Source organism: Borostomias antarcticus (assembly GCF_949987555.1).
Source record: "Borostomias antarcticus genome assembly, chromosome: 35".
Classification (NCBI taxonomy): domain Eukaryota; kingdom Metazoa; phylum Chordata; class Actinopteri; order Stomiiformes; family Stomiidae; genus Borostomias; species Borostomias antarcticus.
In genome coordinates, this window is record NC_140268.1 from 5001 (window position 1) to 27500 (window position 22500).

The 22500-nt window shown below is 45.0% G+C and overlaps 1 protein-coding gene across 1 annotated transcript in view; it reads right to left on the bottom strand.

Moving 5' to 3' along the window:
• Positions 1 to 14843: 14843 nt before the first annotated feature.
• sdr42e2 (short chain dehydrogenase/reductase family 42E, member 2) overlaps positions 14844 to 22500 on the bottom strand; it is a gene marked incomplete at both ends in the record, with an annotated part of 19079 nt that continues 11422 nt past the window's right edge. The window contains 5 exons of the mRNA XM_084460964.1: positions 14844 to 15080; positions 19700 to 19773; positions 19930 to 19993; positions 20124 to 20189; positions 21714 to 21851. Coding sequence (XP_084317090.1) covers positions 14844 to 15080; positions 19700 to 19773; positions 19930 to 19993; positions 20124 to 20189; positions 21714 to 21851 — 579 coding nt within the window. The remainder of the gene's footprint in view (positions 15081 to 19699; positions 19774 to 19929; positions 19994 to 20123; positions 20190 to 21713; positions 21852 to 22500) is intronic.

Genomic DNA, 22500 nt, shown 5'->3' on the forward strand with positions numbered 1-22500 from the left:
AAAGCTGAAAAGCCCTAATGTTTGTGGTGGTCTCACACCTCTGGGGGAGCCCGAGGAGGAGGAGGACCCATGTCTCTGGGGGCCGCCTCCTGTGATCAGGGTGAGACATACAGGAGTGGAATTTATCATGAACATGATTGTTTGAAAGTCTACAGTGAAGAAATCAATAATTTGAGGAAAAGCTCTGAGGTAAAAATTGTATGTTGAGTAGCCATGTGTTTTTCATTTTGTTTTGTCAAAAATATTGCTGATTTCAGTCAGTTTATTGACCATTATTATCAGAAGATATTGAAGTAGATATTTTTTGACTGATTAAAGCTAATTTAATGTTCATATTCCTGCAAAAGTATCTGACATACTATAAGTGCATGTCTTTCCCTGCAAGTAATGTAGCATTTTTATTTTGATAAAGCATTCTGTTAAAAAAATGTCAATGCATTTCTGATCACTCAAAAAGCATAAAATGGGGATCATAATGACTCAATTTTGTTTGATATTTGGGCGGCTGTGGCTCAGTGGTAGAGTGGGTCGTCCAATGATTGTAGGGTCAGCGGTTCGAATCCCGCCTACTCCTGTCCACATGTCGAAGTGTCCTTGTGCAAGACACTGAACCTCAAACTTCTCCCAATGAGCAGGCTGGCACCTTGCATGGCAGCTGTAAAGCTCTTTGGATAAAAGCACTATATAAGTGCAGTCCATATTGTTTTAGCCAAACAGCCATGTATAATATCAATGTGCCTTATCCAGAAACATTGTCTACTGCACAATATTATTCAAAACGTTGTCATGCCTTTATATTCTTCACACTGATAAAAGGGAATAAAAAAACACAACTTTTATTATCAGACAGTGGTTGCACAGAGCACCCGGTGATGGGGCGTCAATGCTGAAACACACGGAGTGACAGGAGTGTCCACTGATGAAATGCTCTGCTTGGAGAAGAGAGAGGAAACCAATGTATTCAGCTGTCAGGGTGCATTGGTAAGTGATGCTCTGAATAAAACATTATCTCTGTTAACTCTCCTTTCTTATCCAACTCTCTCTCTCTCACACACACACACACACACACTGCACATAAACATAGTATATATTTTCTGTGATAATTTTTGTAATATTCTCAGCATTTAGCCCGATAAATATTTAATAAAGAAGTACAACCAACTTATAGCGTTTACCGTTTACTGCCTGCTGCTGCCCAGTAGGCTCGCGACCAACGTGCAGCGCAGTGATCTGCATGTTATTCACACTGCCCACTAGGTGGCGTATGGTGCATGATCAATGATGACACAGTTGCTGTTAATGCTGTGCTGTGGCCTTGTACATTATAATACCCTCTAGGTAAATAACACTTGGCTTTAGAGGTAGATATTTAAAATATTGTTTTTATAGGGTTAGGGTTAGCCCTAACCCTTTCTTTTTTTTCCCAGATAAAAGGCTTACAAAATAAATCATAATAAATAAACTCAGTACCATTTTTGTCATTTTAGTGTGTTAATGACTAAAATCTACTCCAGCCATGTGTCACTGCAATGGAATTATTGGTAGTGAGCCTCCTCAACAACAACAATAAGAGAGAAGTGATAGAAATATAAAATACAGTGTGTACTACTAAAAGGAAGTAGTAGTTTGCGTGTGTGTGTGTGTGTGTGTATGCATGTGTGTATCTGCATAAGTGCTATTGAGCGTGTGTAAATGAGTGGGTGGGGGACTGATGTGTGCTTGCATAAATGTGTGTGTGTAAGTGTGTGTGTGTGTCTACCTGCAGTGCTTATGTCCTGATCTCCACAGGAACCCTAACCCTAACCCCATAACTGGCAGAGATGACAGTAATTATACGCTCAGCTTTTCTCCTCACTCTACCGCCCCAAAATAGATCTTATGATTCACCAGCCCACACAGAATCCACACACACACACACACACACACACACACACACACACACACACACACATGTACAGACACACACCTATTTGCATACATACATGCACGCGCACACACACAAGTGTGTGCCCACATACACACACAGCCAATCGAGTCCTATGTAAATCCCTGCTGACTCTGTCTTCAGCTGTGGATCCAGCAAGAACAAAGAGCTTGGAGGAGAATCAACCTTGGATATTGGATTTAGTCTCTTTAGGCATTTAAAAAAATATGATTCAGCGGCAGTGGCTAGTTGCAAAACTAGAATGGAGAAGTAAGACGCCTCCTTCCCTCCACTAGTCTGGGGGTCCACCTTGGGCAAGTGGCAGTACCCCCTAGCCCCCCTACCTGGGGTTACAGGAAAAAACCCTGATGACAGAACACCAAAAAGGAAGAGAGACCCGGCCCGGAGGAAGCCCGGGGCCCTCGTCTGGAGCCAGGCCCAGACGGAGGGCCCGCATGCGAGCGCCTGGTGGCCGGGCTTACCACGGAGCCCGGCCGGGCCCAGCCCGAATAAGCAACGTGGAAGCACCATCTCCTCCTCCATCGTCCCGTGGACCCACCACCCGCGGGAGGAATTGTCGGGGTCGGGTGCACTGCCAACTAGGTGGCGGTGAAGGCGGGGGGCACCGACGGACCGGACCCGGGCGGCAAAGGCTGGCTCTGGGGACATGGAACGTGACCTCGCTGGGGGGGAAGGAGCCGGAGCTTGTGAGGGAGGTGGAGCGATACCAATTACACCTGGTGGGGCTAACCTCCACGCACAGCACCAGCGCAGGAACCAAACTCCTGGATAGGGGTTGGACCCTGTTCTTCTCCGGAGTTGCTCACGGTATGAGGCGTAAGGCAGGTGTGGCTATACTAGCTAGCCCCCAGCTGAGCGCCTCTGTGCTGGAGTTCACCCCAGTGGACGAGAGGGTCGCCTCCCTGCGCCTTAGGACTGTGGGGGGGGGGGACTCTGACTGTGGTTTGTGCTTATGCACCGAACAGCAGTTCAGAGTACTCAGCCTTCCTGCAGACCCTGAGTGGAGTCCTTTTGTTGGCTCCTGCAGGGGACTCCAGTGTCCTACTGGGGGACTTCAATGCACACGTAGGCAATGATGGAGAAACTTGGAGGGGCGTGATTGGGAGGCATGGCCACCACGATCTGAACCCGAGTGGTGTTTTGTTGTTGGACTTCTGTGCTAGTCACGGTTTGTCCATAACAAACACCATGTTCGAACACAAGGATGCCCACAAGTACACCTGGCATCAGAACACCTTAGGCCGAAGGTCGATGATCGATTTCGTTATCGTATCATCTGATCTGAGGCCATGCGTTTTGGACACTCAGGTAAAGAGAGGGGCAGAGCTGTCCACTGATCACCATCTGGTGGTGAGCTGGTTTCGATGGCGGGGGAAACTTCTGGACAGACCTGGAAAACCCAAACGTGTAGTGAGGGTGAACTGGGAACGTCTGGAGGAAGAGCCTGTCCGGAGAGATTTCAATTGCCACCTCCGGCGGAGCTTCTCAGGCATCCCTGTGGAGGTTGGGGACATCGAGCATGAGTGGTCGGTGTTCAAAGCCTTCATTGCTGAAGCTGCGGCTGGGAGCTGTGGCCTGAGGGCCATAGGTACCTCAAGGGGCGGTAACCCTCGGACACCGTGGTGGACAGCGGTGGTGAGGGAAGCCGTCCGACAAGAAGGAGGCCTTCCGGGTTATGTTAGCCCGGGAGACCCCAGAAACAGTTGCAGGGTATCGACTGGCCCGGAGGGCTGCGGCTTCGGCCGTGACCAAGGCAAAGCAGCGGGTGTGGGAGGAGTTCGGAGAAACCATGGAGAAGGACTTTCGGTCGGCACCAAAGTGTTTCTGGAAGACCATCAGACACCTCAGGAAGGGAAAGCGGGGGACCATCCAAGCTGTATACAGCAAGGAGGGGACACGGCTGACCTCAACTGAGGAGGTTGTTGAGCGTTAGTGCCACTGTACAGTATCTAGTTCTGAAGGTGTAACATACAGTAGACCTACAGGTCAATATTTCTGGTTTTCTAATAATCCATCATTAAATCATGCAGTAATCAATCAATGATCATGCTACCAAGGTTGTCACAAACATATTTACGAAATAGCCCTCTAAAATGTCTTTGAAACTTATTCTGTCCCCAATGTGTGTGTCTGTACACAAGTAGACAGATAGCTAACATGTCCCAGAGAAAGACGGAAGCTGGAGTAAAGTTGAGTGTACTTTAGTGTTGTCCTTTTCTCAGGAATCTTTTCACTGTAAAACTGTACAAAGATAATACAAAGGCATTGTATCAATAGACGTCAGTGTACAGTATGCATCACATGTCAATTAACACATGTATATGTGTTAACTTATTTGTTAATAAGTAACTTATTTGCTTATAGTGTAAATACAACCATATAGTTTAAAATATGTAACAAAATGAAATAGACTGATTCAAATCTACCAGAATCTACCATAGAGGTAACCTACCGTAGCTATAGCTAGCAAACCCTAGCTACATAACGTCAGCTTACAATGGAAAATAGAAGAGCTACACTTAGCTACTTTCCTATTGACAATATCCACACAAAACGAAGTTTCTAGCACAAATATCACTGAGTAGATATAACTTAACTTACAAGCGATGCTTTCCAAGGCACAAACGTAAAAAGGGAAACAATAAAGCTGGCGCTGCGAGTCACATGCGATTGCCATAACGTGGAGTGAAAACTAAACAACTTCCTGGTCACATGACCAAACAAATCAGACTAGCCACGGCTAGAAGAGTACCTATTTTCAAAATAAGGGTACATTTTTTCATCCTCAAAATAAAGCAGTGTTTTCTTGTAGAAAGTGACACTCCCTGTCTGATATAATTACTATACCACTATCTTAAAACTAATATAAGGAGCTGGAGAACACATGTCTGGAGAACACAAACTAACTAAACTCAGTCCATATCCTCAGCAGTCATGAGTAGGACCGTCTCAGAGACAGGCCTCAGGAAGGTCTTTGTTAATCCAGATCTTGTGACCTTGAGTTCAATCTTCCTGACCTTCCCTTCCTGGTCAGGGAATGTTTTTGTAACAAGAGCTAAAGGCCACTCGTTCCTCTTCACTTGGTTATCCTTAAGCAGGACTAGGTCACCCTTCTTGATATTAGGTTGTATGTCCTGCCACTTGCTGCGAGTTTGGAGCGTTGGAAGGTACTCACGCCTCCATCTGTGCCAAAAGGTGTTGGCAAGATGTTGCACCTGCCTCCATTGCTGGCGGTGGAGATCCTTGCTGTCAAAGGTTCCCGGAGGAGGGAGAAGAGTGCACACCTTTTGTGTCAGGAGTGAAGCAGGGGTCAGGAGAAAGGGAGATTCTGGGTCTGAAGAGATGGGTGCAAGGGGCCTGGCGTTAACGATCGCTGTAACTTCTGCCATTAAGGTAGACAGCACCTCATGAGTAAGACGTGATTGGCTGGTTTCCTTGAGCATGGAGTCAAGTATACGTCTGGAGACACCGATCATACGCTCTCAGGCTCCTCCCATGTGGGAGGAATGAGGAGGGTTGAACATCCATGAACAGCCTTCCTCACCCAAGTACTTCCTGACACTGGGCTCTTTGGGATCTGTGAGTAGCATATGTAACTCCTTGCAGGCGCCTGTAAAATTCGTCCCACAGTCAGAACGAATTTGCTTAGCAGGGCCTCTCAGTGCAAAGAATCGTCGTAAGGCATTGATGAAACTTGACGTATCCATAGACTCGATGAGTTCGATGTGCACGGCACGCACGCTCATGCACGTGAAGAGGACTGCCCACCTCTTGCTGTTAGCCTGACCGCCACGGGTTCGTCTTGTGGTGACAGCCCACGGGCCGAAAACATCAAGTCCTACATAGGTGAAAGGTGGCTCTGTGCTGAGACGGTCAGAGGGTAGGTCTGCCATTTTCTGTTCTACAGCCCTCCCACGAAGTTTGTTGCAAGCCACACATTTGCGAAGGATGCTGTTGATGCACCGCTTGGCTCCAACTATCCAGAATCCTGCTGTGCGGATCGACCCCTCCGTGAAGACACGACCCTGATGCTTGACTCTTTCGTGGTAATGCCTCACAAGGAGTGTCGCTAAGTGGCTGCGACTTGGGATGATGACAGGAAACTGTTCTCTTGTGTCGAGGGCTGCACGCTTAAGCCTTCCCCCTATTCTTAGAAGGCCATCTTCGTCCACATAGGGGTTCAGCTTTCTTAGCGAACTGTTTTTGGGGATGTGTTTCCCAGCAGTCAAGCAGGCGAACTCTTCTCTGTAAGTCTCCCTTTGCACACAGCTGATGAGAGTTTCTGCTTTTGATAGCTCTCCCACTGTGCAGGGCTTTGTGAGACTGCTACAGGTCTTGTGGTTGGCTTTGACAGCAGCTCTTTTGTACTCCAAGATGTGGGTTAGTGATGCTATAGCTCTCACAAGAGACTTCCATGAAGAGAACCGCTCAAAGCGATGAGATCCCAGGTTAGATGGAGGAACGGAGAGAGTGGTAGCATGAGAACGTACCTCACTGTCAGAATCAGGGTTGACAAGTTCATGTGACCCCTCTGCAGGAGTGGGCACTCCTTCGGGCTGGAACAGGAAAGGTGGTCCTGTGAGCCATGCAGTGTTTGTTAGCTCGGCAGCAGGTACAGATCGAGTGGCGTGATCCGCTGGGTTTTGAGTTGTGTGGATGTAGTGCCACTGCTCTGGTTTGGTGAACTTCCTGATTCGTTGTACCCTGTTGCAAACATACACATAAAACCGTCTGGTCTGGTTATATATGTACCCCAAGACGACTTTGCTGTCTGTGTAGAACTGCATCGTGTCCACACTGATGTCCAGCTCTCTCTCTGCCAACTCCGCCATTTCGACTGCCAACACGGCAGCACCAAGCTCCAATCTTGGGATAGTATGTGCAGCTGTAGGGGCCAGTTTCGCCTTTCCCAGAACAAAACCGACATGACACTCTCCATCACCATCGATCACCCTGAGGTAAGCTACTGCGGCGATAGCCTTCACTGAAGCGTCTGAGAAGATGTGGAGCTCTTTCCTTTGAGAGGTAGATAAGGTGGTAGGAGTGTATGTTCTTGGTATCTTTATCTCTCCCAGATCTTGTAACGAGTCTTCCCACATCCTCCATTCTGCTTCCTTTTCATCCGGTAGAGGGCTGTCCCAGTCAAGAGCCTCATTGCAGGTGAGTTCTCGCAGCAGGAACTTCCCCTGAATGACGACTGGCGCGACGAGACCGAGGGGGTCGAACAAGCTGTTCGCTGTGGCTAGAGCACCCCTGCGGGTGAAGGGCTTCTCTGCGACCGCTATTCTGAAGGTGAAGATGTCATGCTTGAGCTCCCAGCTGAGTCCTAAGCTGCGTTGAATGAGTGCAGAGTTGTCATCGAAGTCCAAGTTCTGCAGTCCCTTTGCATGGTCTTCTGACGAGAAGGCCTCCAAGACGTCAGAGCAGTTTGACGCTATCTTATGGGGCCTAAGGTTGGAGACAGCAAGCATCTTCTGTGTCCTTTTCAACAGGTCGATGGCTTCTGTGGCTGACGGGAGCGACTTGAGGCCATCGTCGACATAGAAGTCGCGCTCTACAAAGTGCCTGGCATCCATCCCATATTCACCTGCTCCATGTTCTGCTGCTCGGTGAAGACCATAGATGGCTACTGCTGGTGATGGCGAGTTACCGAAAACATGGACTTTCATACGATACTCGACAATCTCCTGGCTGGGATCGTTATCTCTGAACCATAAGAAACGCAGAAAGTCTCGGTTGTCTTCTCGAACGACAAAACTGTGAAACATCTGCTCGATGTCTGCTATGATAGCCACTGTTTCTCTTCGGAAGCGCAGCAAGACTCCAAGCAAGCTGTTGTTCAGATCTGGACCGGTAAGTAGCACATCGTTCAGGGAGATGCCGTGATGTTGAGCACTGGAGTCGAAGACAACCCTGATCTTGTCTGGCTTTTGAGGGTGGTAGACGCCGAAGATGGGCAAGTACCAGCATTCGCTTCCCTCCAGTAGTGGTGGAGCCAACTCGGCCTGGTCATGATCAAAGATGTTTTGCATGAAGGTGACAAAGTCAGCCTTCATCTTGGGCTTCCTTTCCAGGTTGCGGCGGAGGGAGGTAAGCCTGCTGAGAGCCTGGACTTGATTGTTCGGGAGCCGTCGACGAGGGGATCGGAATTGGAGAGGTGCAACCCAGCTGTTGGTGTCATCCATTACCATCTCTCTGTCCATGAACTCCAGGAACAGTCGGTCTTCGATGGAAAGCCCCACTTTGTCGTCATCTTTGGTGCTCTCAAAGATTGTGCTGCCTAGGCTGCAGTCATCAAGGACTGGGCTGTTGCGTTTAAGGCTGTGAGGAGAGGTGTTGTTCCGCACTTTGGGGCTGAACCTCTCCTTGACCTGAAGATGGTTAGGGCACGGAGTGAGGAGAGATGGCCTTCTGTTTTCAAGCACGCTGGTGCGGTAGGAAGTCACAGCTGCTGGCAAGTGGGCTGAACCCAAGCACACGTCCCCTATAACAACCCATCCCAGGTCTAGTCGTTGGGCATAGGGGGCGCTGTGAGGACCATTGCGTTGTTCCCTAACTTTATGGACCTGAAGGATGTCACGTCCCAGAAGTATCAGTATCTAGGCTTCAGGGTCCAGGCGAGGTATTCTATGAGCAATGGACTTCAGGTGACTATGGTGTCGTGCTGCCTCAGGGGTCGGGATCTCTGACCGGTCTTCCGGCATATGATTGCACTCGATGAGTGTTGGAAGCATCACACTTGTTTTTCCATCCAACGACAACGCCAAGAACCCTGTGGCTCTTCTCCCAGATGTCTCAGTGACTCCTGCACATGTACGGAGGGTGTACGGTGAGTGTGAACCTCTAATTTGGAAGAGGTCAAAGAATTCAGACCTTGCCATTGATCTATTACTCTGGTCATCCAGAATAACATAGACGTTAGTGGCTCTGTCTGGGTGTGCTTTGGGATATACCTTCACCAGGCAGATCTTGGAACAGGACCTGAGGTTTTGACCTCTGCCACAGACTTCTGTACATTTAGAGGTGACTGCTGGCTGAGGTGTCTCCTCTTCACTCTCCCCGCCATGCTCTGTGGAGGGGTCCTTTGCGTCCCACGGGGGAGGTCCAGGGTGGAGCGCCGCTATGTGCTCATCACTCTTGCATTTCCCACACTTCAAAGCTACCTTACAGTTCTTCGCCATGTGAGTTGTAGAGGAGCAACACCTAAAGCAGACACCATTATCTTTCAGGAAGGCCTTGCGCTCCTCAAGTGGCTTGCTTCGAAAACCCCTACACTTCTTTAGGGGATGGGGTTTCTGGTGGATGGGACATTGTTTTCCAACGTCATCAAGCCTGTTGCTCGAACTGTATGACTGAGAAGCTGAGCGGTTTGCTGAGATGTCTGTCTTGTGGGTGGAAACATGCCTTTTGGTATATCTAGATTCCTTTTCAGATCGCTCGGGCTTTGAGGACCCTGGGGAGGACTTGTTAGATGTTTTCGAAGGAGCTGAAGGGAGAGTAAAGCTTGGGTCGTTTCTTCTGCGTGCTTCACTGCAGACGAAGTCTGTGAAGAAGGCGAACGGGGGAAAAGAGACACGGTGCTGCTCTTTGTACTGGGAACCCCTAGCTAGCCACCTCTCTTGTAGACTGTGTGGCAGCTTCTCGACTATTGGGTTGACACCCCTGGCAGTGTCCAGGTATGAGAGCCCTGGCAAGTAGCCCTCAGACTTAGCGGAGTCTAACTCCATCAGCAGGTCCCCCAGTTCCCTCAGCTTTAAGGGGTCTTTGTGAGAGATGTTCGGAAAGTTCTCTATCCTCTCGAAGAGAGCTCTCTCTATCACTTCAGGCGAGCCGTAACACTCTCCTAAGCGTTCCCAGACAAGTCTTAGGCCTACTGCAGGGCTGCCTACGTGCACAGAACGGATCCTTGTAACGTGCTTTGAGGACTCACTTCCTAACCACTTTGTCAAGAGGTCAAGCTCCTCACTGGCAGTTAAGTTCAGTCCTCCAGTGGCATTGATGAAAGAGAACTTCCATGCCCTATAATTTTCTGGGCGGTCGTTGAACTGGCTGAGACCAGAATTCACAAGCTCTCTACGCACCAAGTACCTTGCGATGTCACTCATAGGGTTAGTCGTGCTATCAGAATGCAGCTGCAGTGAGGCTCTGAGAGGGGAGTGGGGTGGCTGAACAGGCGGAAGCGGAGCGGGGGAAAGCTGAGCAGGAAGTTGGTGATGAACTGCTGGTGCTGAACTTGCAGGTTGTTGTGCTGGAGCTGCTGGCGTTGACCCTGCAGGTTGCTGTGCTGCAGCTGGCGTTGAACTTGCAGGTTCCCGTACAGCATGAACGTTGTTCCTGGCTGGGAGGTGAGAAGCTCCAAGTGGTGTGTATAGTTCAAGTTCTGGGGGGTTTCCGTAACTAATGTGTTGCTGAGAGTGACGTTCGACGTAGTCACGTGTGCGTTGAAGGTTGATGCTAGCCGATCTGTATTGACTCTTCTCACTTCCCTCTCGACCTTCATTCTCGGCTGCTTCCTCAAGGACTTGAGCTTCTGCTATAGCTGCTGCTACCTCCTTCTCATGCTCCATTGTTGATAACTCGGCTGCTATGCGAGCTTCTTCGATTTTCAAGTCAGCTGTTAGACGAGCCTCTTCTAATTTTTGGTGAGCTGCTATATGGGCCTCTTCTACCCTTAATTGAGCTTCCCGTTGAACAAAGGAAGCACGTGCGCGGGCAGCTTCAGCTTTGGCGCGAGCCTTGGTTGCAGCTCTGCTAGCTGAGGAGGATTTAGACCCATGAGATGAGGCAGAATGTTGTGATGTAGCGTCACGTCCATGGTCTTGTTCCGTCTCACTGCCATCAATTTTTCCACCGGCTTCAGCGTTATCTGCCATTGTTTATTGTTCCTTTTGCTGTAGTGCCCGCCGTGAAGACGCTTTTTTACTATTCTGTCCCCAATGTGTGTGTCTGTACACAAGTAGACAGATAGCTAACATGTCCCAGAGAAAGACAGAAGCTGGAGTAAAGTTGAGTGTACTTTAGTGTTGTCCTTTTCTCAGGAATCTTTTCACTGTAAAACTGTACAAAGATAATACAAAGGCATTGTATCAACAAACGTCAGTGTACAGTATGCATCACATGTCAATTAACACATGTATATAGTTACACATAACTTATTTGCTTATAGTGTAAATACAACCATATAGTTTAAAATATGTAACAAAATGAAATAGACTGATTCAAATCTACCAGAATCTACCATAGAGGTAACCTAACGTAGCTATAGCTAGCAAACCCTAGCTACATAACGTCAGCTTACAATGGAAAATAGAAGAGCTACACTTAGCTACTTTCCTATTGACAATATCCACACAAAACGAAGTTTCTAGCACAAACATCACTGAGTAGATATAACTTAACTTACAAGCGATGCTTTCCAAGGCACAAACGTAAAAAGGGAAACAATAAAGCTGGCGCTGCGAGTCACATGCGATTGCCATAACGTGGAGTGAAAACTAAACAACTTCCTGGTCACATGACCAAACGAATCAGACTAGCCACGGCTAGAAGAGTACCTATTTTCAAAATAAGGGTACATTTTTTCATCCTCAAAATAAAGCAGTGTTTTCTTGAAGAACGTGACAAAACTTCTTTTGAGACTTTATTCAAAAGATGGTCAACTTAATTTTCTGATTCCTGCAGCTCAAAGAGCTGTCTTTGAACAAACAGGAAATGGCTTATTCCCTACACTCTGACTCCCTCTTGTGTCTGAAAAAGAGAGGTGTACATTTGTTGACAAGAAGATGCTCAGCCCTCTGCTTTAACAGAAACGAGATGGTGCTTGAGAGAGCACAGACCTCCGCCAATTAATGCATTTTGTGGCTCTGTGCATGTGCACATGCGAGTAGTAATGTTTGGTATTGCTGCATTCATTAGGTCGATAGCTTTATATCCAAACTCCTTGTCTCTGTGACATTCCTACGTCGAGATATGTCCCTTTCACCCCCCCAGCATTGACAATGGATGGGGATAATTTTTCACTCCTGAGCCACAAACTGCTGTGTGTGACAACCTACCAATATTACCTGATGAATGTGGGTGAGAGAGAAAAAGAGACAACCTGAATCAATGCTAAAAATGCCTAAACTGCCTAATTGCATCTGATTCGTGTTGCCATGCCGCAAACAAAAAAACTGACACATTTGCATATTTGCGGGACAATTGCAAGTCATTTGTGTGAGGAGAGTTATTTGTGCGTTTTTCTAGATTTCCAGAATTGAAAGAAAGGCCCTTCTACTTATTACACAGAGCTAAGAGCTCCGGGAGTTAAATACTATGCACATGAAACGAATAACGCTCAAAACATTTCATATATTCATATTCTTGATCAAAATATCATGTTTCTACTCCATTATCACAAACATGCACCATGGGTGAGGAACATGTTTACTGTTTACACAGCTAATTTGGCAAATTCATTAATGTGTTCATTCATTCAAAGCCTATCTTAACAGAAAGCATTCAGTATGTGCATATCTGTTGAGACTGAACTTATGCTGTACACAAAATGCATATATGTTCTCCTTTTTGTAATTGGGAGGTGTTTGGAGGTTGCATCCTACAGTATTGGGACAGCATGCAAATATTCTTAACGACCCATACCTAACTGTGCTTCATACCTAGCTGCAGTCTTAATGAAAGAAACTTAACGTCATACCTAGCTGCAGTCTTAATTAATAAAGAAACATAACTTCATACATAACTGCAGTCGTAATTCATAACCCTCTCCCTCCTTCTTTCCCTCTCTCTTATACTCCTCTAACTCCTTAACCTGCTCTCCATCATCTCCCTCTTTCCCCCTCTCTCCTCCTCTATCCTTCCTTTCTACCGTCCCCTTGCTCATCATAGTCTCTTGAGCGCCATCTACTGGTGAGACTAAATGGTTACATCTGGCACAGTATGAAGACGTAAACCCTAAAAGTGTAGTTTTAGAATAGATTAATGTAGCCTACCAGGTAATGAAAACCACGGAGTGTGGTACAGTATTACTCAAATAACAACCAGACAGATTTTAATGACTGGTTTTGTTGGTTTATTAGACATTGGTTGGTTAATCTGAGTAGTGGTAGGCCTATGAGTAGACTACTCTGTTACTCAATGCATTCACGTATTTTTGTATGAGTGTGTGCCATGCAAAGATCCATGTTCTGGTGAAGAGTAAGTGAGTAATCGAGCTGAGTACTAGCCTACACTCCGGTAACACACACGCTTGTTTCACATGCTTGGGTGGTTCTCGTAGTCTGTGGGTGTGGGCTAATAAGGGTTCCTCAAGGTTTTCACGGATACATGTATTACATTTAGTTTCACCTTTAGCCAACAGAATTCTGGAAGTAATGGAATGGCTGTTGCTATTCTATATATACGATATATACCAGCATGACGTAGCAACGGTAGCGTGGCCGAGTGGTCTAAGGCGCTGGATTTAGGCTCCAGTCATTTCGATGGCGTGGGTTCGAATCCCACCGCTGCCAATACCTTTAATCGTCTTTTTTGTTAAGTTGCCTAATTTGATATGCACATAGATCAATTTAAAGTTATATACATAAAATCTTGCTGTGTTTAGTTTCTTTTGATAGGTAACCAACTTTTCATGCTATCATGTCTGCTATATCAGTTGTGTTTTATCTAATCGCTCCTCTTGCGATGTTATTGTCGTAATTGAAGGTTTACTTTTGAAGTAGGCTATCTCATCTCCGAAATGTGAAATTACAGACATTCTTTTATATAATTTATTCAATTAATTAGTTACGATGTATCTCTGTCATATCTTTGCAGGCTAAATAAGTCAATGAAAATAAAAGAACAAACTATTCTCAGACAGCTGGAACATAACTTTTTTTCCTCAATACAAAACATAATTCTATAATAGAAATGTTTGTCTCTCAGATTTCAAAAAGGTTACAAAATGAATACAATTGATTAAACCCTTCAGAACATGTATGTATCGCAACAAACCCCCTCAATGAAGTTCAGCAAGGCGAAATGAAAAAAGCATGATAGTTAAGAAAACTTACAGTAAGTTAAAAGATGGTTAGTTCTAATTTCAAAGAAAGTCACACTATACATGCTATACAGATACTGTTAATACTTTTAGTGTGGTCTGGTATGACATTTTGCAAAGAGTCAAACCAACCAAAACCAACCCCCACGCACATACAAAGCTGACAGAACATGTGGGGACATTAAGAACAGACACAAGACTTTGTTTTTAGATAACAGTACTGTATCAACATTATTTATTATCAGAATTCCTGGTTCTGTTCAATAAACGTACAGCCTAAAGACAAATTAAAGATGCATTAAAGATGTATATGTGGCTCTTGACAGTACATACTGTAGAAGCCACATCTGGCTGAATTTTGGCTCCTAGTGCAGCAGAGTAATTCAGGTAGAACACGAAAAATATGATGCATCTGACGCTTCAATACAATCCTTGGTTGTATTAATTGAAGCTGTTCTCTGCCTTGGATAAATACACACAGATAGGAGATGCTTACTCCATTTCATGAGAGGCAGTGATGTCTTCACAAAGCACCATACCTTTGTTTTAGAATACAAACCTTTAATTATTTATTACATAAAGATACAGTAATAACCTATATACAATCCTAGCCACCTGGGAACAACCATCAAACCATGAAGGCATTCCTTCCATTATGTTACTATAAAGCAAAATTGCTTATTCACAAAATGTTTTCAAAGGGACAATAATATAATTGATAAAGTATCATTGTGTGGTATTATTTAATGTATTGGACTGTTGTGGGTATTAGAGAAGGTCTATCTGTGTCAGGGTCTACACCGTTTGGGTTGTATTGGGGCTTATGGGCTAGCTAGCTGGCTAATGCTCCCAGGACCATCAACAGAACAGGAGGACAGCGAGACTGAGGCCCACCAACAGAAGCAGAGCCAGGGGCAGCCGCAGGACCAGGATTGAGTCTTTGGACACGCCCAGGAGAGAGGACCTGGAGGAAGGCCGTCGGGATTTCAGGTACTCATCCACGGAGTCTGCCAGGCTATAGCGCTTGGGGCGGAAGCCGAGGTCTCGACGGGCCTTCTCGATCCTGAAGGTGTGGTTTACGGAGATGTTTCTAACCTGGAAGAGAGGAGAGGAAAAATTGTTACAGGTTCCGGATCTCGTTCCCTCACCTCAGTAAAACACGAGAGGAGTTTCTCCTCCCTCAGAAGAATAACAAAGTTTTAGCCAAGAAGGAAGTCCAAGGAGGTTGTCTCCACAGAAGTCTGGCTCACTACCACTAACCCTCACCTGTGAGCGTGGCTCTCAGCATTGCCTGAGTGGTCTAGTCTGGAGGAGGTAGTAGCTGGTGGTAAGACTGCTTGGCTAATGGTTTAGATTAGCCTCCATTTGCCAAACCCCTGTTCTGCATTCTGCCACCCCACCCAGTCCTGACAGATACACTGTAGCTCCGGTCACTAGATCCCCTATCTGCCGGGAGGATAGGATGTCTGCATGGAAAATGCTGGTTGTGACAGAAACCTGTAGCCAGCACAGGTGGCTCAGACTGGGATAACCTGGTGTGGGGATAGTAATATTAAAACAAATATTTCAAATAGTAAAAAATAAATAAAAAAAAGTAAAATAAATAAATAAATAAATAATAAAGGTGATATTTAAACAAATAAGCAATTTGCAAGCTACTGAAAGTGCATTTGGCATTTCAGTGAATATTGCGTGTCATTTATCTGGGTGAATTACACTTTTAAAATGAATGATGACCTAACACAAACTGGTACAAACCACAATTATGTATTTAATAATTGTGTTAATTAGTAAAAAAAAAAAAAAAAGTTTAGTTCGCCTCTAGACCGGCGAAACAACTGCGAAAGAGACCGGCCCCAGACTACTGACCCTCTAGACTACAGTAGCTTATATTTTATTCACAGGACAATCATCATTCTCCAGCAGGTGTCTGGCAGAATTCGCCTCAGGTCCAGGCCTTCTGCGGGAAAGGCTTTGGTTTCTCTCATCATGCATTCATGAAGGTCTCCCTGGGTGAGACGACAGCTCCGTGAACCACCTTCTCAAGATTTCTGAATTGCTGGGTGACTGAATTACTGTACCCCACACACTTTTTCCCACCCCATCATCACCCCACCGCTCAGCCGAATTCACTTGAGTAGTCAGTAGCCATGTTTCCATCCACTTGTCAATCGAATTGTGTGAGGATCGCTAAAAATATGAATGTGAATAAAGCCGGTGAACGTGCGTTTCAATCTAGAGCTTTAAATCGGATAAAGCATTTATCACAAAAGACTTTTATCGAACAAGAGAAAATCCGATGAGATCGACAGTACAAACCTTTTGTCGATTTTCATGATTTTTAATCGAATTTTACTGTTTCCATGAGGCATTTTTAATGAAATATAACTTAATTCGCATAAAACGTGTGGATGGAAACATGGCTAGTTAGACTGCATATGATTAGTATGCCTCAGAATTCTTTCCTGCTTTGAAAGACACGCAAACTAGTCTCTGCTCCAGTGTCAACCCTGGCATATCAAAAAGAATAAAGTATCAAAGCAGCGAACGAATACATTCATTCATGTAATAGCCATATAGGGTGCGTTCGTAACACACTCTGAGAATCTGTTATGATTTCAGAGCGTACGGATTTCAACTTCACAGAGCACTCGCTGAAATCAGTTAATTTACGAATGGTCAGTTTTCTCAGACAAACCTAGAGGAAGCCAAACATACTCCTGGAGCTTGCTCGATCGCCTCGTTGAGAGGGGTCAGGGAAGAATTTTTACAGCTCACTTATCTGGCCCCCGGGTGATTACTGTTTTTTTGCTTCCCTCTGGAATATGTAGAGAGTGGGTCGTATGCCCACCTCCCTTGTTCTCTGTAAAGCGCATTGTGTTGCCTCTGGGTATGAAATGCGCTATACAAATAAAGCTTTAATTGATTGATTGATTGAAACCGTCTTTTCAGTCAGAGCCCCCGGTGCCCAATGACCAGAGAGTGCATTAACAACCCATAATCCAATGTGCTTGCATTCTTTGTTTGTAGCCACTGAACCTTTCTATCAATCCCTCCATCGACTCTCCACGTCGCTTCCGGCAGATTCCAGACAGAGGAAGTGCTCAGCTTTCACACTTTTAATCTACCAACACCTGTGAATTCATTAATGTCTCGTTTTTTTATTAGGCCCGATCAATTATATATACATGGGAGATAGGATCAGATGAGGGGTTGGGGGGGGGGGGGGGGGAATACTCCCACTAATGAAGTCTGTCTGCACAGATCTGGCAGACAGGGCCTCTGTGAGACTTAAACAAGGACCTGACCGGGGGGAAGGTAACCCAAGCCCACCCCAAGCCTTAACGAGCAGACACACACACACACACACACACACACACACACACACACACACAGCTATGGAGTTACTGAAGCCAGATCCTGACATCACCATGTCGTCGTCTAACTGAGAAAGCTTCTAAAACAGTTTTGTTCAACTTTATTTAACCGGTATTAAAGGAGAATGCTCGTTTTTGACAACCTGGACCTTATTTACGACATAATATAAGACGTTTGACTCACCGAGATAACTTTGGTGTAGTTCGGAGGCCTGTAGAAGAAATTTAAAATCCAGCGCGAGCCAGTATATCCATGTAATGGCGGCGGACGGGGCACAGAGAATGCAGTTTCTAAAAATCTATTTTCGTCCGCTAAACGGTTGTTTTCATCAATCTGATTTTATGAATCGACAGTTGTGATTCCCCAAAGCGAGGCCTTGTTGTGGTTTTCAAATACGTGGTCTTCAGCCTCTGTAATATGATCTTTAAACGCCTTTCCCCACTTGCTCCAGCACGCACGCGCACAGCGAGCATTCTCCTTTAATCATCAACTTTATGTAACCGTTGCGATTAAAGTCTCTTTTTCAAGAGTGACCTGGTCAAGAATGTCAGCAGTACAAACAGTTCCATAGGTTAAAAGCTGCCCGCTCCCACATGTGAATCATAGTACTTTACTAAGTCCTCACTAAGACTAAGAAAGTGGAGCATATCACACCAGTACTAAGGTCTTTACACTGGCTTCCTGTCTGTCAAAGAATTGACTTTAAAATACTGCTGTTGGTTTATAAAGCACTGAATGGTCTAGGGCCAAAATATATTTCCGATCTGCTCATATGCTATGAACCATCCAGACCTCTCAGGTCGTCTGGCACAGGCCTGCTTTCTGTCCCCAGAGTTAAAACAAAACATGGAGAAGCAGCGTTCAGTTTTTATGCCCCACATATCTGGAACAAACTGGAAGATATGGAACTGCAGGTCTGCTGCAACTCTTGGTTCTTTTAAAACAAGCCTGAAGACTTTTCTTTTTGCCACTGCTTTCTAAGAGGAGTTATGTTTATCTGTATACTGCACTGTAACTTTTATTCCTGTATTCTATTTGTCCTGCTTTTTGTTTTAAATGTCTATAATGACTTGCTTTTTGTTTTAATGCTTTTAATTTGTCCTGCCTTTTGTTTTAAATGTCTATAATGTCTTGCTTTTTGTTTAAATGCTTTTAATGTCTCATGTAAAGCACCTTGAATTGCCCTGTGGCTGAAATGTGCTATATAAATAAACTTGCCTTGCCTTGCCTTGCCTTACACCAGCAATCAAGAAAAGATGGAAGATTAAAAATGGGTAAAGACAAGAGGTAGGGAACATTGGGGCTCATTCACAAACAAAGTTAAGAATTTCTTAGAAGGCATTTCTTCTTTAACTCCACATACACCGTTTCCAAGAAGCTTCTGGCACCATTCTTCTCACATGTGGGAACTAAGAACAGAATCTACGAACACGGAAGAGCAGTCTTACAGTAAGTAGGCTACGGACTATTTGTGTGAAAGACATGTTCATTTAAAATGATTTGTGATTGCGTTTACTTCAAATCTACAGTTGTATAACATTATAGGATTGCAATACTAAAATATAATTATTTAACAAAGCGAGAGATGTCCTTCCAATAATATCCCCGATGCGCTGGGTCTAGCTTAATTCAAATCCGATTTTGATTGGCCACGCTGGATTCGACCTGCAGTCCTCTGACTTGCCAACGCACCTGACACAACCCCACCTAAACCATTATGCTATCGAAAAGTTGGCGTATCGAAAAGTTGGAAAGTTGAGGGCGCGGATTACCAGTATTCATTCAGAGAAGTGACATCTGCACACAACCCTATAGTGGCATGTCCTTATATGGGGCTAGTGGGGAGTTTAACTATGCTAATTCAGATGTACGGCCACGCGCATTCAATTAGCGAAACCTTGGGTTTGATCGTTATGAGAAGGCAGGTCTGAACTCATCCAGTGGTTTGTGAACATGCCATGAATCAGACGGGGATCTTTCTTTAGAAACGTTCTTAGGAAGAAATTTAATAACAGAACTTATGAAGAGGGGTCAGGGAAGAATTTTTACAGCTCACTTATCTGGCCCCCGGGTGATTACTGTTTTTTTGCTTCCCTCTGGAATATGTAGGGGTGGGTCGTATGCCCACCTCCCTTGTTCTCTGTAAAGCGCATTGTGTTGCCTCTGGGTATGAAATGCGCTATACAAATAAAGCTTTGATTGATTGATTGATTGATATGAAGATATTGGTGAATGAGGCCCATTGTGGTGAAGGAGTGAGGATGAGAGAGTCTGACAGGGGGAGATAGAGGGAGTTAGACAGGGAGTTTGACCGAGGGAGATGGAGAAATGCAAACCTCGTTCCTGGTGAAGAGCAAAGGGATTTCCACTATGGGCCTTAGAGCAACATGTAAGTACTCCATCAGGATCGCTGTGAAAGCATGCACACACACACACACACACACACACACACACACACACACGTATTTATGTGCATATCTTTCGAAATATACAGTATGTTCAATTTGTTCTAACTTGATTATAAAAACCCGCCATCTAGTGTCTTCGATAGGCTAGTGCACCCTACCTGCTGAGTACACCAATGAGACAGGCAGGTGTATCAACGGCCGACTGTAACCTAAGTTCTTAAACTGTAGTGGGTGGAAGAAAGGAGGTGGGGGGGGGGGATTTTAAAACATTTGACAGAAAATGTCAAGAAACAGTGAACTAAATTCATATGACATGTTTTTACTGCTGCATTTCTCTCTGGGAGTTTCTCACCAGCGGTGTTAACCACTCAAACAGGTTAACCGACTCTCCATCGTTGATGAAATAAGCCTGTCCTCTCTGCAACATAAACATAACAACATCAACATAATAACATAATCAACATAAAGATAAACATAGCATCATAAACATAAATATAGCTGCAAGCAGCAATGTGGGGGGCCAAAAAGGACACGTGACCAACGCATCAAAGACAATTGAAACACGCCATTAAGTTATTAATGTTTCGAAAGGTGTGACCCATGACACACTCAAAGATGCAATGCCTCCCCCACATGGCAAACATTTGTAATACACACATATTACTTACTCTAAACAAGACAGAACAGTCTCTGGTCTGTGAGCCAAATCTCACAACTTTTAACTGACAGCAGCGACCGACAACGATTCTGTTGTCTGCCATTGACTTCCACAGCAGCATAATTACAATAATTATAAGAACGCCTTTTGGATGAACGGGATTCAAACCCTGAACTCGCTGCTTGCAAGACGGACGCACTACCCGCTGTGCTCCGACAGATCTTGCGAAAGCGACTCGCCCTAGTGCACAAGCCATGTCAGCTTTCGCTTCCTCTCTAGAGTGAGAGGGGGGGGTGTCATCGTTTAAATTGGCACACGGCGAAAAGTATATATAGCATAGCTCAACTATTTACTTCTTCAGAATCCAGACAATCACCCGAACATTTGGATGTATAGTAGGGGTGTGCAGGGAGCCCACTATTTGTATTTGTATTTGTATTTGACAGCTAATTATATATAATTAAATTGGACTTGCTGAAGAAAAGCTGCATGCATAAATGCACCTCCAACTTTGACACGTTGGTGGCGCTAGAGAGGGCGAGGTGTGGACATGAGACTTGGTGAGGAGGGTCAGGGCACTGTCCTGAATGAGTGTGCCAATTTTCACAACTTTTGACCATACGGTTTTATAGACTCCCATGGCAGAAGAAAGAAATAAAGAAGAAGAAAACGTACAAAAACAATGGCTACTGCAGCAGCTGCGCTGCTTGGCCCCCAATAACATAGATATAAACAAACCATAAACATAACAACATAAAGATAAAGATAACATAAACATAACAACAGAAAGATAAACATAACAACAGAAACATAACAACAGAAAGATAAACATTACAACATAAACATTACAACATAAACATAACATAAACATAACAACAGAAAAATAAACATTACAACATAAACATACCATAAACATAACAACAAAACAAACATAACAACATAAACATAACAGGCCAATTCATCTTCACCAGTTCAGTAGCTTCACTGGTATCCACCTATTCCCAACTTTTTTTTTTTTAAAGATATTTTTTAGGGCTTTTCAGCTTTAATGGTATAGGACAGTGTAGAGAGACAGGAAACGTGGGAGAGAAAGAGGGGAGGACATGCGGCACAGGACCCGAGCCCGCCGGGCGAAGGACTAGCCTTCATATGGTGCGCGCCTTACCCGGTGAGCTACCGGGGCGCCCCTCACCTATTCCCAAACTAAAGAGAAGCCAAATTCTTTCCTTTCGATGATGGAAAAGCACGGCAAATAATTGCTCTAGTGACATGGAGGGCACTCACAGCCACACAGCTCTTCCTGGGGGTGAGGGCTTGTGCTGCCAGGACGTGGGCCGTCACCAGGTTGTCCACGTGGACCCAGTTCATCCTGGCCTGCCGGTCCCCAAAGCTGAAGCTGAACAATCTGTTCTCCACATTCACCTGGGAGGAGGAAGACCACTCTGTTACTGTGTGTGTGTGTGTGTGTGTGTGTGTGTGTGTGTGTGTGTGTGTGTGTGTGTGTGTGTGTGTGTGTGTGTGTGTGTGTGTCACATTTGCGGTCATTTCTGGATTTGAGAATTGCAGTGAAATTCCAATTCAATTCACGGAACTGAAATCACACCTAAACACCTTAAAGTTGTCAATTGAAATCGAGTTTAACATGTTTTTGAATGATTTTTCAAGATGCCCACCCACATCCATTGTATGACCTAAACGGTGGTAGAGTAATTATCAACTTTTTCGAACATGCTAGCTTTGTCAACGAACCATTGTATATGATCATAAGTAACCTTAAAACAGGGCTAAACATGCATTTTCCCTTTACTACTCCTTTAAAAGAAAAATGAAAAAGAAATGTTTGAAATAAATCAATAATTTGTTTGAATTTAATGTAAGAAGTATTACTAGATTGGAATACTTAAGATAGGATAATTCCTTCAGTTAAAAATTACAATTCCATTCATATAAAATCCCAAGTAGACCCCATCCCTGGTGTGTGCTTGCTTGTGTGGGATTGTGCGAGCGAGTTTGAGCAGGCAGCAGATAGTTTGGGGGAATTAGTCCAAGCAAGGTGCAAGTGTGTTAATTT